The 17,496-nt window shown below is 56.5% G+C and overlaps 1 protein-coding gene across 6 annotated transcripts; it reads left to right on the top strand.

Moving 5' to 3' along the window:
- Positions 1 to 40: 40 nt before the first annotated feature.
- On the top strand, positions 41 to 16,354 carry LOC308675811 (chloride channel protein ClC-Kb-like). Of its 6 annotated transcripts, none has more exons than XM_081341372.1 (23): positions 41 to 71; positions 2,431 to 2,536; positions 3,523 to 3,828; positions 7,307 to 7,605; positions 8,691 to 8,819; positions 9,052 to 9,180; positions 9,540 to 9,679; positions 10,167 to 10,244; positions 10,384 to 10,462; positions 10,618 to 10,743; positions 11,046 to 11,130; positions 11,247 to 11,348; positions 11,449 to 11,533; positions 11,708 to 11,881; positions 12,097 to 12,166; positions 12,271 to 12,381; positions 12,985 to 13,198; positions 13,371 to 13,504; positions 14,185 to 14,273; positions 14,444 to 14,527; positions 15,099 to 15,185; positions 15,486 to 15,580; positions 16,153 to 16,354. In XM_081341372.1, the coding sequence occupies exons 2-22, from the start codon at positions 2,466 to 2,468 to the stop codon at positions 15,531 to 15,533; spliced, it is 2,640 nt and encodes an 879-aa protein (XP_081197498.1). In that variant the 5' UTR covers positions 41 to 71; positions 2,431 to 2,465; the 3' UTR covers positions 15,534 to 15,580; positions 16,153 to 16,354. The 6 variants fall into 6 exon arrangements, 4 of the variants coding, with proteins under 4 accessions (XP_081197498.1, XP_081197497.1, XP_081197499.1 ...); XM_081341371.1 differs by having other exon boundaries at positions 64 to 237; XR_014028214.1 differs by lacking the exons at positions 15,486 to 15,580; positions 16,153 to 16,354 and having other exon boundaries at positions 64 to 237; positions 13,371 to 13,455.
- The last annotated feature ends 1,142 nt before the right edge of the window (positions 16,355 to 17,496 follow it).

The following is a 17,496-nucleotide window of genomic DNA, read 5'->3' as shown; positions in this document are numbered from 1 at the left end:
GGTCGCCGTGACGTCAGGAGGCCTGAGGTGGTTGAGTCCGCCCGCCAGGCCTCGTCCGTCCGGCGGCTGAGGTAACCGAGGCCGCGGCTTCTGGGCCTCCCGTGTTTTGGCAACAGCGCGCGGGGCCGCCCTGTGGATCCTGTCAACAGCCGCGCCAGGTGTCGGGAAGGCCCGGCGGAGGTGGCCGCCCTCCCCTCCCGGCGCCCCTCCCCCCAGCAGCAACAACAGCCCTGCGAGGTGGGCTGAGGGCGCCCTCTTCCACCCTCACGCCGCCCGGGCAGCAGCCTGAGAGTCGGGACTTTCCTGAGGGGCGAGGCGGGGGCTCATTTCCCCCCAAGGCTTGGAGGGGGATGGGGAGAGGATGAGGATGATGAGGATGATGATAATAGTGGTACTAGTACTACTAGTAGTAATAGTAATAGTAATAATAATCCTGCAATAACTCCAGCGGAGCTACAAAAAAACTGCGCTACTCCGAACATCTTACATTTTAAGGAGGTGCCTGGTTGATGCAGCTAGGATGCTGGTAGCAACCCGGGTCAACCATGAGTGCCATACAATTTGAGTGTTCAGTTGACTGAGTTTCATGTTTAATCAATTATTATTATTATTATTATTATTATTATTATTATTATTATTATTATTATTATTATTATTATTATTATTATATGTTATTATTACATCTTACATTTCAAGGAGATACCTGGTTGATACCTAGGATGCTGGCATCAACCCGTGCCAACCATGAGTGCCAGTCAATTTGAGTGTTCAATTGACTGAGGTTCATGTTTAATGAATTAATAATAATAATAATAATAATATAATGATGATGATGTTATTATTACATCTTACATTTCAAGGAGATACCTGGTTGATACCTAGGATGCTGGCATCAACTCGTGTCAACCATGAGTGCCAGTCAATTTGAGTGTTCAATTGACTGAGGTTCATGTTTAATGAATTAATAATAATAATAATAATATAATGATGATGTTATTATTACATCTTACATTTCAAGGAGATACCTGGTTGATACCTAGGATGCTGGCATCAACCCGTGCCAACCATTAGTGCCAGTCAATTTGAGTGTTCATTTGACTGAGTTTCATGTTTAATGAAAATAATAATAATAATAATAATAATAATAATAATAATGATGATGATGATGATGTTATTATTACATCTTACATTTTAAGGAGATACCTGGTTGATACCTAGGATGCTGGCATCAACCCAGGTCAACTGTTAGTGCCAGTCAATTTCAGTGTTCAGTTGACCGAGTTTCATGTTTAATGAATTAATATAATAATGTTATTATTACATCTTACATTTTAAGGAGATACCTGGTTGATATCTAGGATGCTGGCATCAACCCAGGTCAACCGTTAGTGCCAGTCAATTTGAGTGTTCAGTTGATTGAGGTTCATGTTTAATGAATTAATAATAATATAATAATAATAATGATGATGTTATTATTACATCTTACATTTTAAGAAGATACCTGGTTGATACCTAGGATGCTGGCATCAACCCGTGTCAACCATTAGTGCCAGTCAATTTGAGTGTTAAGTTGACTGAGGTTCATGTTTTATGAATAAAAGTTATAATAATAATAATAAAGTTGGAAGGGACCTTGAAGGTCATCTAGCCCAACCCCCTGCTCAGGCAGGAAACCCTATACCATTTCGGACAAATGGCTGTCCAGTCTCTTCTGAAGAACTTCCAGTGTTGGAGCACGCACAGCTTCTGGAGGCCTGTGGTTCCACTGGTTAATTGTTTGGAGCCCCCCCTGGATAGCTGCCCTTTGCCCCTCACCCCATCCCCCCCCCACCCCCTGGGAGAGGAGCCTGCTTGGCGACCCTGGAAGGCCTTTGTCAGCCAGCTCTATTTCCAGAGCATGAGTCACTTCTTCCCCGGCCACCCTCTTTGCCCGGCCCTTTGGCCTTCAAAAACTCGTGTGTGTCTGTGTTGTTGGGTGCAACACAAGGACAAAAGCAAGCTCCCTCCTCGCTCCTGCTTCTTCTCTCTCTTCCCCCCCCCACCCCCCAAAAATCACGCACACGTTCACGCAGCCAAAAGTCAGCACGCGGCTTGCCAAAAAGTATTTTCCTATAATTAAAAGTTTACGTTGGTTTACATCAGTTTCGTTCCCCTCAACGATTTATTTTTTTTTACTCGTGGGTGTAGCTGGAATTGGAGGTGGGGTGCAAAGACAGCCGGGAAGTTGGGGGGGGGAAATACCCCAAATGGAGTATTATGAACCCGTAAAAACATTTTAACCTGAACGCTTGCAAAATGTATGCAGTGATCCTAAATAAGTTCACCGGGGGGGGGGGGGGTAAACTCTTGCTGTGGGATCAACTTCCTACCCTATAAATTTCACACGTTGCATCCTCTTTTTTTTCTTTCTTCCTTTTTTTTCTTTTTTAGCGGTATACGTCCCTCCGACGCTTAAAAACATTTAAATGGCTGGCTGCAGGACTGGAAAATTCTGCCTTCCGGCTTTGCTGTTCCTGCTGGCAAAAAAAGCAACTGGGTACTTTTCCCTTTCAAAGGGGTGGGGGTGGGGAGGAAGGCTCTTTGCTGGCATCCCTTTAACCTTCATTGGTGGATGACAAACCAAAACATCTCTTGTTGACGGGGAACACAAGGACAGATCTGCTTTCCACCCACCCCCCACCCAGCCCAGCCCAGCCTGGCTCCCTGCCCGCTCTCCCGAACTGCTCTCGGAGCTCAGATTTTAATCTCAGTCCTGTAGGTTTGCTGCACTTGTTCAGACGGCTTGGCTGGACCTCTCCTCGCCTTGATGGTCAGGCCGCCGTCGGCTCCCAGGGTGGAGGTGACCGATGTGGGGTCCACGTCTTCGGGGAGCTGGCACTTGTGGGTGAATGTGTTGACGATGGTCCCATCGGCTGCTAGCTGCCCGTTGGGAAGAGGGACAGAGAGACAGCGGTGTTAGGGCCGCAAGAGTTCGAAACCGGAAAGTTTGTGTAAATTGCTCTTCCCGAGCTTCTGTCGCCTGCTTGCATCTCTATGAAATGGGGAAATTCTACCACTGGGCTGGCCAAACCGAAGCTGGGGCGACTCGGCCCGAGAAGTCCCCTCCTTTGGCCAGACTGGCCCCCAGAAAGGCAGCTGGCATCAAGAGAAAGTCTTTCTGGGGAGCATTTCGATCAACGTGGCCTGGCCAGCTGGGGAACGTTCCCATCACCATGTGCACCCCTATAGCATAGTCAGAAGGGCAGCCGGGCGAGGGCAAGGCAGCCTCCGATCCCGCAGAGCCCTTTGGCTGCCATTCCTAAGACAGCAGTGCCACTCCCTCGCCTGCAGGCTTTGCCCCATGACATCGCAGGGGGCACATCCCGGTCCTTTGGGGATGCTCTAGTTAGTACATTAAATCTGTTAGATGATTAGTGCCAGCCATTGGCAGTTCCCCAAAAGGCAAAATCTTTTCCCATTTGCAAGCAAACCCACGGAAAAAGGGCAACTCCTGTAACTCTCGCTTCTCGTTAATTTCCACAGCAGGATGGCGGGTCACGGGAGAGGCAGAGAAGTGGAAGATCAGAGGAAGTTACTGCCCACAGCCATGGATCCAAGGTGGGGTAGCTGCCTCAGCTTCTCTCAGCCAAGCGTCTTGGGGCCACCCCACCCCTCAGCCTCAGCCGGACCGCTCAGCTCTGCTTTAAAAATGGCTCCGGTTGTCTCCCAAACCCCGGGGGCAGCTCAGCGGTCGCCACTCACCTTCTCAGCCCGCACTTCGATCTGGTTTTGGGACGTGGTGATAATAATGTCTTCGGGGGAGAAGTCGCTGACGTCCACCGCAAACTGGTACGTGTCCCCCAGGGTCCTGACGTTTCCCGTCCCGCCAGCCCGGCCTGTTGGGAGGAAGAGAAACACTCTCAGTTCTTGATTCTAGCACTGGGACATAACTTGCTGGCAACAATTCCGGGGCAGGATCCCGGGGCGAGCAGGGTGCGCCACCTGTGCCCTCCATTGGGCCTCCCAGGTGCAGCTGCTGTTTGAGATGCTGCACGGCTGGGCGACTTGAGACGGGCCCCCCAAAATCCCAGCTGGTCAAGGGGGTACCCCCTCCCAAGAGAGCACAGAGCAGCCTGAAGCTGGAAGTAGTAGCCAAGGACTCTGCCGCCAGCAGGATTCCTAAGTGGCAAGGGCTGGACCCATCACATGTCAAGCCATCTCTCCTCCACCCCATCCGGTGGCCCTCTTTCCCCCCCCCCCGAGTTTCTCCGGTGCCCTTTGCTAGCTCCGGTTCGAGAGAAGGCCCTGCGGCTGACCAAGCTAAGGATGGAGAAAATCAAGCTGTCCTTCCTTGCCTTTGTGGGACGGGAGGGGCCCGAGTCAGATGCTGGGTAGCTTGTGCAATTAACCCCCTTTATGCCCCTCTGCCTTTCACAAGTGCAGCCAGGCCAGGTGCAGGGAGGAACGGCAGAGCCCGGGGTGCCCGTCATTCCAGGAATGGTTGGTGTAAACAAGAAAGGGGTTTACCCTAAACAGCGAACCGCTTATGACCTCTTCTCTCCACGGTCACGCAGCTTAGAAGTGGGAGCCTTGACCGTGGGACTGGCTGGACCAGAGCCGGGGGCGGGAGCCAGGCCATCAGGAGACCCAGGCCGTCGGGGGTCAGGGGCCGCCTATTCAGCCCTCTCTCCCCACTTGCCTGAGAAACTCCGGGGCTCCGGATGGGGCCTCAGGAAGCCCCCCAACCTACTGTCGAATATACCGTGGGCCTTCTCCATGGGACAGCCGCCCGCCTGGTGGCGTCCTGCCGAGGGTGCCGAAGCAGCGAACCCTGAGGGGGGTGGCTTTCCGAGTGGATCGGTGCCGGAGGAGCTGGGACCCTCCGCTCGGATTCGTCTTCCCGCTGGCCCGCCGAGAACGGTTGGCGCCGCTGCCCTCTGCGGAAGTCTCGCCCGACAGAGCCGCCCCGGGGCAGCTGCGAAGCCTTTAAAAGCCTCGGAGCCGCTCGGCTGCCTTCCAGGGATCTTGTCGAAAAGTCTAAATTTAGAGCGTTGTGCAGCACACGGCCAATGCCTCTGGAAAACTTCTGCCAGGCACGGGTTCCAGACAGACAGAGAGGGGAGGCTGGCGCTCGGCATTCCAGCCCTGACTGGATGGTTTCCCCCTGATTGGCAGCAGGGTTGGCCTTCCGCAAGCATGGAGAGAGCTTGGCACGGAAAGCCATAGCTGGCAAGCATCCCGAAGGGGAGAGGGCGGAGCCCGGGACCTCGTTCCTTCTAGACACCCCCCCCCAAAACCTGAAGAGGAGCTCCCCATTTCTCCAGGGGCGGGGTTTTATTTCCCTGGCACCTCAGGGGGATGTGCCCGGGCCCTCTTGCCTGGCACGGGCCACCACCTGGATGGGAACAGGCCCTGCTGGCAAGCATCGCGCAACCTCTCTGCAGAAACTGTCCTAGCTAAACACAGCTGCTTAGTCACCCTCCTCTCAGGGCAGTCTGAGTCATTGGGTCTGGGGCCCTGCTGTGCCCTCCTCCCCTCCCCCCCACACAACAAGCCCCACAGGGCAGGCTGTCCCCCCTAAGTCAGCGTCACCCATTGCCCATCTCCGTGCGGCTCTTCTGGCCCTCGGCTCCCCTTCTGGAGTGCTGGGAGGAGGAGAAGGGCCCAGCAGAGACCCACGGAGCGTAAATCATCCCGGAACCCACTCGGAATTCAGATATCACGCCCAGTTTATTTATTTATTTATTTATTTATTTATTTATTTATTTATTTATTTATTTATTTATTTATTTATTTATTTATTTATTTATTTATTTATTTATTTATTTATTTATTTATTTATTTATTTATTTATTTATTTATTTATTGGACTTATATCCCGCCCTATCTCCCGAAGGACTCAGGGCGGCTAACAACAATAACATATAACAGAAATTAAGATAAAATTAAAATTAAAGTCATCTGTGCAATAAATTAAAATTAAAAATTAAAAATAAATTAAAAATTGTAAACATAATTAAAATGCCTGTCAGTCCAGGTCAGCCAGGTGGAAAAGGAGTTTAGTTTAGAAATTGGGGAGTGCCTGCTGAGGCTTTTTGATTGTTCAGGAAGTGTGTGTGTGTGTGTGTGTGTGTGTGTGTGTTGCGGGGGGTGGGGGTGGCGGTGTTACATGCCTTTTGTTTTCCCAGCTGCCGGAATGGCCCTCTGAACTCAGCGTGGAGCACATGGGCTCTCTCTTGCCTTGCAGCCTCTGCTCTCTCGGCCTCTCCCCATGAGTTCTCTTGACCTGCAGTCCTCTCCCTCTCTTCCCTCCCCCCCCCCCGTTGTCTGTCTCCTCCCCAGAGACTGTGCGAGTAGCTGCCTGCCCATTTTAGTGGCTAGCCTGGTGAGATGGCCAGGATCGGAAGAGGCTGGCGCTGTTCCTGGCCAGGCTGCTTTGGAAGGAAGGGGTTGCAGCCCCTTCCAGCAATTGGCTCTCCTGGACTTGGTTCTGCGCGCGCACACACACACACACACACACACAAACACACACACCGTGGTTAACATGGACCTTGGGAAGTGAGCATAAAGTGGGATGCTGAGCGAGCTCTTGTGACCGAAACAAATGACCCTCAGGGGTGTGGGTGGCAAGGTGTGTGGCAGCCAGCCAAGTGGGGCCGGTTGCCAGCTGCCTGCCTGCCTGCCTGCCTGCCCCCCCCCCTCCTCGTGCTGCTTGGTGAGAAGGCTGGCTTGAGCTGGAATGGGCCTTTCCTGTGGGAGAGTTAGAGGTCAGGGAGGGAGGGAGGCGTGGGAGAGAAGAGGGAGGGCCAGGGAGACGGGGCGTGTGTGTTTGTGCGTGTGTGCGTGTGTGTGCACCAGATCTGGTCAGGGCAGATGCAGAGGAAACTGGCTTGAGAGAAGTCGCCTTGACCCACGAGCATCAGGAGTTGTTGTCTACAGGGCACTCGCCGGCTGAGGTGGAGCGAGTCTCCTTCCCGCGCAGGTCCCAGTCAGGGCCTTTGAGGGGACCCTGGCTGTGTTCGAACGGGGCGGGGGGGGAGGAGGAAAGTGTGCATTGCTGTCTGCCTGTCGTCTGGATTTTCTCTAGTTGTCTGAGGCTCCCTCAGGCAACAGAAATGCCACTTTTTTCCAGCGAAGGGCCCTGGCCCCGGAACCACGCAGGTGGATCCTGACAGGCTTGGCCCTTTGGCGGCTGCCCTGAGCGGAGCATCTTCCCTTTGCAGGGTGACCAGGACCGACCGTCTGGGGGTGGGCGGGTTGGGGGGATACCTGGGCTCGCCTTCGTTTCACCTCTTCGTTTCACCTTTTCCGAACTTTTGCCTTCCAGGTTTCCGGGAAAGGAGCCTGCTCGGTTCCCTCCTGCGCTTGAGGTCCCTACAAGCCGCAGCAGGGGGCAGCTGGGGACCCGCCCGTTTTGGTGCTGGCAAACAGACAGCTCAGGCCCTCCTGCTTTCCGGCTGCGCCCAGCCTTTCCGTGGTTCCCAGCCTCGGGGCATGGCTGCCGAGAGGCCAGAGGGAGCCAGTGGGGAGAAAAAGGGAGCCCAGAACAAGGAGGAGGAGGAGGAGACAAATGTGTTCCTGCCCTGGGAAGACAACTGGAGACCCTGGCCGAAAGCCCGGCGCAAGGTGCACGGTAGGAGCCTGGGAGATCCCACCCAGCCTCAAGCGTGGCTTCCGTATTGGTGGCACCGAGGTTGGAGGCTCTCCAGATGTTGAGGTTTCCCCAGCCTTGAAGGAGGTTGGCATTACAATGGCCCGGGCCTCTCTCTTTCTCCCTCTCTCTGTCTCTCTCTTCCTCTCTCCCTCTCTCCATCTCTCTCTCTCTCTCTCCTTCTCTCTCTCTCTCTCTCTCTCTCTCTCTCTCTTCCTCCCTCTCCTCCCTCCCTCCCTCCCTCTCTCCCTCTTTGTCTCTGACTCTCTCCTCCCTCCCTCTCCCTCCCTCTCTCTCTCTCTCTCTTTCTCTCCCTCTGTCTCTTCCTCCATCTCTCTCCCTCTCTCTCCTTCCCTCTCTCTCCCTCTCTTTCTCCTTCCCTCTCCTCCCTCCCTCTCTCCCTCTTTGTCTCTGACTCTCTCCTCCCTCTCTCCTCCCTCCCTCCCTCTCTCTGTCTCTGTGTCTCTCTTTCTCTCTCCCTCTCTCTCTCCCTCTGTCTCTCTCTCTCTCCTTCCCTCTCTCTCTCCCTCTCTTTCTCCTTCCCTCTCCTCCCTCCCTCTCTCCCTCTTTGTCTCTGACTCTCTCCTCCCTCCCTCCCTCTCTCCCTCTCTCCCTCTCTCTGTCTCTCTTTCTCCCTCCCTCCCTCTCCCTCCCCTCCCTCTCTCTCCCTCCCTCTATCTCTCCCTCCCTCTTCTCCCTCTCCCTCCCTCTCCCTCCCTGTCTGTCTCTTTGTCTCTGTCTCTCCCTCCCTCTCTCCCTCTCTCTCTCTCCCTCTCTCTGTCTCTTCCTCCCTCTCTCTTTCTCTCTCTCTCTCTGTCTCTCTCTTCCTCTCTCCATCTCTCTCTCTCTCTCTCCTTCCCTCTCTCTCTCTCTCTCTCTCTCTTCCTCCCTCTCCTCCCTCCCTCCCTCCCTCCCTCTCTCCCTCTTTGTCTCTGACTCTCTCCTCCCTCCCTCTCCCTCCCTCTCTCTCTCTCTCTCTTTCTCTCCCTCTCTCTGTCTCTTCCTCCCTCTCTCTCCCTCTCTCTCCTCCCTGATTCCCGGCCTCTGCTGCCCCCTGCAGGTTGCCTGGAGTGCGTCAAGCGGCAGCTCTTCCGCATTGGGGACGATTGGTATTACCTCTTTGCCCTGGGCGTCATCATGGCGCTGGTCAGCTTTGCCATGGACTTCACCGTCTCCAGGGTTGCTGGCGGTGAGCTTTTGCCCCACCCGATCCCACTTATCCCGCCGCCCTCTCCCAGCTGGACTTTCAGGGACACGCGGAAGGGAAGAGTGTGTTTGTGCAGTTTGTGGAGACCCCGTACCACCAGGGGCGCCAGTTTCAAGATGGCGGGTGGTGGTGGTGGTTAGACTCTCCAAGTGGGAAAGGCAGCCCCGGGGCAGTTCAATTCCCAGCCAGCTTAACTTCCCTTTGGGCTTTCCAGCGCACCTGTGGCTTTACCAAGAGGTCGGAGACTACCCGGTGCTGAAGTTCCTCTCCTGGACCATGTATCCGGTCGCACTCTCGGCTTTTTCCACGGGCTTTGCCCAAAGCATTACCCAGCACGCCGGAGGTGAGGCAGGATGGAGGCTGGGCTCGGCCCACCGGTGGTTGCTTTGCTGAATCTGCCCGGTTCCAGTCCCTGGACTGGGAAGCAGCTTTCTTCTCTTCTCCCAAGCCTGGGTGAAAGAAAAGATGGCCAACCTGAGTCCTTTTGGGTGGCCTACAAATTCCCTTCTTCTGTTGGCTGCCTTGTTCTTCTCCTGAAGGGAAGTTGGGTGAAGAAAGGGCAACCCGGGGCCTCATTCACACCCCGTGTCTAGCCTGGCCCCCGTTAGGGTTTGGCCATCGGGAGCAGCCCCTGGGCGGGCACTGGGGAGTCCTGCCAGGCGGAGAGGAGTGGCGAAGAGATCCCTCTGCCCTCTCTGCCAGGCTCTGGGATCCCCGAACTCAAGACCATCCTGACTGGCGTCATCCTGGAGGAGTACCTGGCCATTGAGAACTTTGGGGCCAAAGTCGTGGGGCTGACCTGCACGCTCGCCTGTGGGAGCACCATCTTCCTCGGAAAAGTGGTACGTCTCCAGCGGGCGGGCTGAGGGGGTCTCTCTGGCCTCCGAGCAGCGCCTCTGTGGTCTGAAGGGTGGGGTGGTCATCAAAAGGAAGCTGTGATGTCCTGAGGGGCGGTTCTACAGACAGGAAGGAGGAGTTGGGGGTCCGGATGCTGCTTCTGCCCCAGACCTGTCTGGTCTGGCCCACTGCAGAGACGGCCTCCTTCTTAAAAAGAGCTTCTGCTGAAGGCGCCCGAGCCTAAGAGTGAAAGTGGGCCCGGGTCCCTCCAAGCCAGGAAGGAGCTGAGGGGTTGAAGATCCCACCAGGGTTGGTCCAGCAATCTGGGTGAACATAGAAGGGGGGAAAATCTTCCTAAAGACCTTCAAGATCCAGCTGAGGGGGTCAAGGTCACCTGGGGGGTTGCTGTTGGATGGAGGGGCCCTTTGTTGGCCAGCTCCCCCTACTCTGAGCCTTTCGGGTCCTCCTCTTCGTCCTGCCTGGCTTCCGCAGGGGCCCTTTGTTCACCTCTCCAGCATGATCGCCGCCTACCTGGGCAAGATCCGGACCAGCGTTTCTGGGGAATACGAGGTATGGCTGAGGAGGGCGAGGCTGCACCCCAGGGGCATCTGGCCAGAGACGGGGGCCGAAGAGGGCCCCGCTGGGCTCCTGGGACCCCTGCCTGGAGGGTGACTCGGCAGCCGCCTAAGCCTGCCTTTCCTTGGCCTAGAATAAAAGCAAGCAGAACGAGATGCTGGTGGCGGGAGCAGCGGTGGGCGTGGCGACCGTCTTTGGGGCACCCATCAGCGGTAAGAGGTCACCGGGAGGCGGCGTCCCTTTGCCAAGGGAGGCCAAGCTGAGTCCAAGGCGGGTGGAGGGCCAGGGAGGGGCCAGACCAATAGATGCGGGGCTGACTCTCTGGGCCGCCCTGCCCTCCCCCCCCCTCTTGTTCCTCCTCCTTCAGGGGTTCTCTTCAGCATCGAGGTCGTCTCCTCCCACTTCGCCGTCCGGGATTACTGGAGGGGCTTCTTCTCAGCAACCTGTGGCGCCTTCATGTTCCGCCTGTTGGCCGTTTTCAATAGTGAACAAGGTGGGGGGGCCAAAGGAGTGGGGCCTTGGCCACTCGTGTCTGGGGATGTGGGGAAGTGGGGGGAGAGAGAGCAGCAGCTGACTGAACGGTATGGCTGCAGGTGGGGCGACCGGCTGGGAGATGTGGGGGCCACGCTGAGCAGGGGGCAGCTCGCGCTACTCCGTCAGCTTCTCTGGATTGGGCGTGGAAGCCCCTTGGGATAGATGGAGTCCACTCTTTCCCAGTGGGCTGCTTGGCTGAGGGTCAGAAAGGTTGTGGGGGGGGGGGGCGCCCTTTGCAGCTTTTGCCCTTCCGCTTTCCAGAAACCATCACAGCCCTCTTCAAGACCAGCTTTAAGATTGATTTCCCCTTTGACCTGCCGGAGACCGTTTTCTTCACCTGCCTGGGGTGAGGCGTGGGTCTCCCTGTCGTGGGGGGGGGGAGGGAATGGGAGGGAGGGAGGCAGGCAGGATGGGGCAGGAGAGCCCACGCAAGCGGGGAAGCCCCCCTCTTTCCTTTTTCAGGGTGATCTGTGGCGTGCTGAGCTGTGCCTACCTCTTCTGCCAGCGCTGGTTCCTGGGCTACGTCCGGAGGAACTCCTTCACGGCCAGGCTGCTGGCCAACGAGTAAGTAGCCGCAGACTCCCTGGGGGAGGCATAACCTCTGCCCTAAACTGGTTTCCCGGAGACGGTGGCCTCTCCCTGACCGCTGGGCCTTCTGTTTCAGGAAGCCCCTCTACTCGGTGCTGGTGGCCTTCCTGCTCTCCTCCATCACCTTCCCTCTCAGCCTGGGACAGTTCATGGCCTCCAGGGTAACTTACCAGCCGCTGCTGCCCAGGGCAGAGCCCGTGGAGAGGGCGGGGGGGGGCGCCACTGGGCCTCCGCCGTGGCCAGCCACGGGAGCCGGGGCAGAGGGAGGGGCTGCCCTGGGACGGGGGCGGGGAAGGGTGGATCCCGTTGCCTTCCCTTTTTTCCCCCCCCCGCAGCTGAACATGAAGGACCTGCTGACCTCTCTGCTGGATAACCGCACCTGGAGCGTCCTTTCCCAGAACGTGTCCCTTGGCAGCCCTCCGCAGGTGGACCCCCTCAACCTGTGGCAGGAATGGTGGCACCCCAGCATCTCCATTTTCGGCACCTTGTCTGTCTTCCTGGTGATGAAGGTGCGTGCCTGGGGAAGTTTCTCCGCCCGCCGGCAGGCAGCGGAGTCGCCCCTCGGGCCTCGCAGAGTTCCTTCCGCCGGGGGGCTGTCCCTTGCTCTTCCCGCCGGCCTTCCGCTTTGCTGTCCAGTGGGCACCAGGTGAATGATCAGCCGGGCGCTGTGGGCCCTGCTCTGGGCTTGGGCTGCCCGCGTTGAGCCTTTCTGCCCTTTCTGCAGTTCTGGATGCTGGTCTTGGCCACCACCATGCCCATGCCCGCTGGGTACTTCATGCCTGTCTTCATTTACGGTGAGCGCTTCCGTTTTCTCCGGTCGGCCGCTTTCGGCCTCCAGGGAGGTTGGTCGGTCAAGTTCAGGAGCGGGGAGACGATCTCTTCCTCTGTCCTCCCCCAGGAGCTGCCATCGGCCGCTTGGTGGGTGAAGCCGTGGTCCTCCTCTTCCCCGGGGGCATCACCGCCGAAGGGTCCCCCAGCCCCGTCATCCCTGGGGCGTATGCGCTGGCAGGTACGTCAGGGAGGTGGGCAGCATGGAAACGCCCCCCCCCACACACGCACACATACACACACCCCTTTGCTCTCCGGGAAATGGGCCACCCCCTGTGTTCTGTACCAGCCTGCTACCGGCCTTGCAGAAAAGGCAACCCCTTTACAGACGGCAAGAGGCTGGAATACGTCTGCCAAATTTATTACAAAAACAAACAAAACACAAACTAAGATACCGGAGCTTTGAAACACTATCTGAGCGGTTGCTTTCAGCAAACCAGCCCTCCCCACACAAGTCCTTTATAAAGAGTTCAGGGCGTGGCTTCTCTCTCCCTCCTTCCGAGAAGCCCCGTTGCCTTCCTCTGTTTACTCCTACTTGACTGCCTCCTGCGTCGGGCGTCCTTGAACAGGGCCAGCTGTGGGTCATCTTCATCCACGCTGTCAGGCTCACACAGCTGGGTCTCCACCAGGTGAGAGGGGCCTGGCTGGGGGCTCTGCGGAGCCTCAAAGCCATTATCAGCAAGTTCTTCAACACCCCCCTCCTCCCCCTCATCTGAGTCATCCGACCCAACTGCCGAACCCACAGGCTGACCCTGAATCACAACACCCTGCTCTTCCCCTTCAGGGGCCGCTGCCTTCTCTGGCTCGGTCACCCACACCCTCTCCACCGCCTTGCTGGCCTTTGAGATGACCGGGCAGATCGCCCACATCCTGCCTGTCCTGCTGGCCGTCCTGGTGGCCAACGCCATTGCCCAGAAGTTCCAGCCTTCCTTCTACGACGGCACCATCATTGTCAAGAAGCTGCCTTACCTTCCTCGCATCCGGAGCAGGCATATCGCGTGAGCTGCCTTGCTAACCCCCACCCCACCACCTCCCTCCCGGGGGGTGGTGGTGGTTAGGAGGCCGGCCTTCCCCAAAGAACAGGTCCTGTGCGTGGGTCCAGAGCACCTCTGGCCTGACCTCCAGCAAAGTGTGCTACCCCGGCACAACACAGCGCCGCTTCCCTTGCAGGTCCTACACGGTCACCACCCAAGAGTTCATGGACACCGATTTGGTCCTCCTGGCCCAGGAAGCCACTTTTCACGACATCCTCCAGGTGGTCACCATGACGAATGCCCAGGAGTACCCCGTGGTAGACAATGCTGGTACTGTGGTGTTCTGAAAGCAGCGGGGTGTGTGCGTGTGCGTGTGTCACGCTGGAACTGGTCTGGTGGGAGGGTCCCACCTTACAATTGGAGCAGGCTTGAAGCCTTTGTAGCGTAAATGTGCAGGTACACCCACACCCGCACGCGCACACACACAGCCACATTCTAGAAAGCACAGTCTTAAGAGTCGCAAGGGACCTTGTAGGTCATCTAGTCCAACCCCCTGCTCAAGCTAGAAGCGATGCCATTTCTGACAAGCGCCTGTCTTAAATTTCTTCTTTGAAAGCCTCCAGTGACGGAAGCACCCACAACTTCTGGAGGCGAGCTGTTCCGCCGTTTTATTCTTCTCACCGTTAGAAATTTCTTCTTTATTTCGAGGTCGAATCTCTCCTCAATCAGTCTGTGCTTCGGAAAATAGGTTGAACCCACCCCCCCACCCCTCCTCCTCTGTGACAACCCCTCAAATATCGGAACCCCGCTATCGCGTCTCCCCTGGTCCTTCTTTTCATTAGACACAGCCAATTCCAGCGACCGTTCTTCGTGTGTTTTAGCCTCCGCCCCCCACCCCACCCCGATCATCTTGGTTGCTCTTCTCTGCACTCTTTCTAGAGTCTCCACATCTTTTTTGCATAGCGCGGAGACTCAAACCGGACGCTTCCCTCTGCTGCTTTCTCCCTCAGAGTCCGGGATGCTGCTGGGGGCGGTCCAGCGGTCCAGCCTCATCCAGTTTCTCCAGAGCCACGAGGAGTCCAGCCTGCCGGGGAAAGAGGTGGGTCCGAGAAGGTGACTCGGGCAAGAGCTGACCGTCTGCTTTCCGTGGGGGCCGAGCGGTGGTGGTGGTGGTGGTGGTGGTGGTGGGAGGGAGGCAGGGGTCCTACCCACCCTGCCTCTCTTGCTGCATCGCTCCTCCACCACGGCTAGGCTTTTTTTCCTTTCCAGGTCCTCTCGGGCCAGACTCTGAAAGAAGGCTGCACCATCAGTCCGGTCAGCCTGCAGCTCTCCCCGTGGACATCTCTGCACCAGGTACTTCAGGCCGCGCAGGGGGCCTCCTGACTGGGGCACACACACACACACACACACACACACACACACACACACACACACACACACGTCGTTCCCCCTCATTCCTCCAACAGCCACAGGAAGGAGGGCTGGAAGCTGCCACTTGGTTGAACCACACGGGGTCTCTGTGTGTGTGGGGGGGGGAGGCATTGATTGGGGAACGGGGCCAAGCAGGGTTTTCAAGGGTGGGGGGTCCGTTGGGGTTTCTAAGGGGGTCTCATCTCTCCCCCACCCCAAAGGAAGGAGCGTTGAGCTTCTCTCTCTCTCTCTCTCTCTCTCTCTTCCTCTCTCCTCTCCCTCTCTCTCCCTCTCCTCTCCCTCTCTCCTCTCCCTCTCTCTCTCTCTCCTCTCCCTCTCTCTCCCTCTCTCTCCTCTCCCTCTCTCTCTCTCCTCTCCCTCTCTCTCCCTCTCCTCTCCCTCTCTCTCCTCTCCCTCTCTCTCTCTCCTCTCCCTCTCTCCTCTCCCTCTCTCTCTCCTCTCCCTCTCTCCTCTCCCTCTCTCCTTTCCCTCTCCCTCTCTCTCTCTCCTGCAGGCCCACAACCTCTTTGAGCTGCTGAACCTGCAGCGGGCTTTCGTCACCCAGCTGGGGAAAGTGGTGGGGATCGTGACCAGGAGGGAGGTGAGTTGCTGGGCTTGGCCAAGAGGCTGCAGCCAGGTGCCTCCTTCCCATCAGCCCTCCTCCGGTAGGTGCCGGTGGGGGCAGTGAGGACAGGGCGGCTGGAGGCTTGGCTGCTGCTATGCCAACGCTGGCATGGTTGGTCTGAAATTGAAAACGGGGCCTCTTGAGCTGGCGAGAGACCGACGAGCTTTGCAGCTCTCCCTCTCCTTGGAGAGGAGGCAATCCAGGCCATTTGCAACATGGACTCTGGGGCCCGTCATCAACTGCTGCTGATTCTTCTTCTTCTTCTTCTTTTTTTAGCTCCGGAAAGCCATCGAAGAGCTGGCCAATCCGAAAGCCGGGCGATAGCGAAGCTTGTGGCGGGGGGTGGGGGAGCGCGCCGGAGAGGTGAAGCCGTACGTTTAGTTCCTGGCTCGGTGACCTGTTATTGCACCCTAAAGGGAGGATTCACACTATCTATCTATCTATCTATCTATCTATCTATCTATCTATCTATCTATCTATCTATCTATCTATCTATCTAATCTATCTTATCTATCTTATCTATCTATCTATCTATCTATCTATCTATCTATCTATCTATCCATCCATATCTATCTATCTATCTATCTATCTATCTATCTATCTATCTATCTATCTATCTATCTATCTATCTATCTATCTATCTATCTATCTATCTATCTATACCGGTACCGGTCCACAAACGGGGGTGGTGGTTGAGGACCCCTGATCTATGGTCCAGCCTGGCTGGTTGTGGGTCTGAAGAAAGCCCCGATCTTGCCTCCCCCTCTGAGAAGGAACTGCCTGCAGCCTGTGCCCCCCCCCCCCCCGTTATCAGCCAAAGTCCCCGGCGGGACGGCGGGGAGGATTAAACAATTTCCGGAGGCCCCTCCTTGGAGAGAGTGCGGGAAGGGGCTTCTGGCCGGTTGCTGCCCCCAGTTTTAAAATGTCCTTCTCTCCCCCGTAGGAGGTGCCTCCATCCTGGCTGCGGCTTCAGCAACTGACCTTTAAATTACACTTTTTGCCCTGCTGACGTTTTGTCACGTTGTCTTCGTGGCTGTTGTGACTTTCTGCCTTCACGCTTAGCTCTCTGTATGTCGCTTTCGGCGTGCACAGTCTCCTCAATGTATGGTTTGCCCTGGACGTTTGCAAATATGTCGTGTGTTTTTTCCCCCTCCATTGTCAAGAAAGCTCAGTGCTGGCTTTTGGGGGGGGGGAGGAGGGTGGGGGGGAAAGTGGGGTAGAAAGGTCTTCCTTAAGCAGCCCTTCTAAACGGGGAGGGGTGCCAGCTTTTACCGCAGAGGTGCTTTCTTTTGGGGTGGGGGGGGCAACAGGTGGATTGCCACCTTCCTGGTCCGGAAGAGAGACAGTGTCCCCCCCTCCTTGTGGGCGCTCGTGTGGAATTCTGCAAAGTGGGGGGGGGGGCTCAGCAGCAGCCCTGACAGGCCAGGCCAAGCCCTGGGACGGGGGCCCTATAGCTGGGGCATTTTTCATGCCATCTCCCCAAAAGTCAGGCAGTGGGGGCAGGTCCCCTTGCTCCACTGTGAGCTTGGCCCTCACAACGGCCACCCTTCAAGCAGCTGGCTAACGCGCACCCAGGTGTCCGTCCTGGGAGGAGCTGGTCCTCTCCAACGACCCCCTAGATGGGTCTGGGGTATGTGGGCGCGCTCTGCGCGGCTCGTTGCAACCAAAGCTTGCAGCCTCAAGCGGGTCTCAAGAAACCCGGGAGAGCCGGCTTGTAGCCAGCAAGCCGGGATTTCTTTCTTTTTAAATTTTATTTTAATTCCATTTATATCCCGCCCTTCTCCGAAGACTCAGGGCGGCTGACAAGCTTAGCAGTAGCCTTCATTCTATGTATATGCCTGCTTATTAGGGCTTTCACACACACCCCAAGCGGCATTGTTACAAAGTCAGCTTATTGCCCCCAACAATCTGGGTCTTCTTGTCGCTTCGCTTTGAGGCCCGAGAGGGCAAAGGAGGCAGAAGGCAAGGCAAAGGGGGGGGGGACTGCTGGCCAGCCACACTTCCTACCACTGTCTTTGCTTTGATCTTTCCTGCAGAAGGCAGCCAGGAAGTTAAAAAGGATGCTGGACCAGGGTGTGGTGGGGGGTGCTTCTTTTAGGGAAACCCCCCCCCAATATCTGGGACTCCCAGAAGTGCTTTTTCAAAATGCAGCTGGGCTTGAAAAAGCACCTTTGGGACAACCACGAAGACCTGGGGGACTGATAATCTCTGGGAGCCTTTGAAAGTGTGTGGGGGGGTGTCATGGTCTTCCTCTAGCTGGGATGGAAACTCTGGCCTCACTGCAAGG

The sequence above is a fragment of the Vipera berus genome, assembly GCF_964194415.1.
Source record: "Vipera berus genome assembly, chromosome: 17".
NCBI lineage: Eukaryota > Metazoa > Chordata > Lepidosauria > Squamata > Viperidae > Vipera > Vipera berus.
Note: the sequence above shows the minus strand (reverse complement) of the source record. Positions and strands in the feature narration are given on the sequence as shown.

Bases quoted from the DNA above. Each gene is read 5' to 3' on its own strand.
- LOC308675811 (XM_081341372.1), top strand. From the start codon at position 2,466: ATGGCTGGCTGCAGGACTGGAAAATTCTGCCTTCCGGCTTTGCTGTTC. The intron at 3,829-7,306 runs GTACGTGTCCCC...TTTGCCTTCCAG, and splicing joins CTGACGTCCACCGCAAACTG to GTTTCCGGGAAAGGAGCCTG. The intron at 14,274-14,443 runs GTGGGTCCGAGA...TTTCCTTTCCAG, and splicing joins CCAGCCTGCCGGGGAAAGAG to GTCCTCTCGGGCCAGACTCT.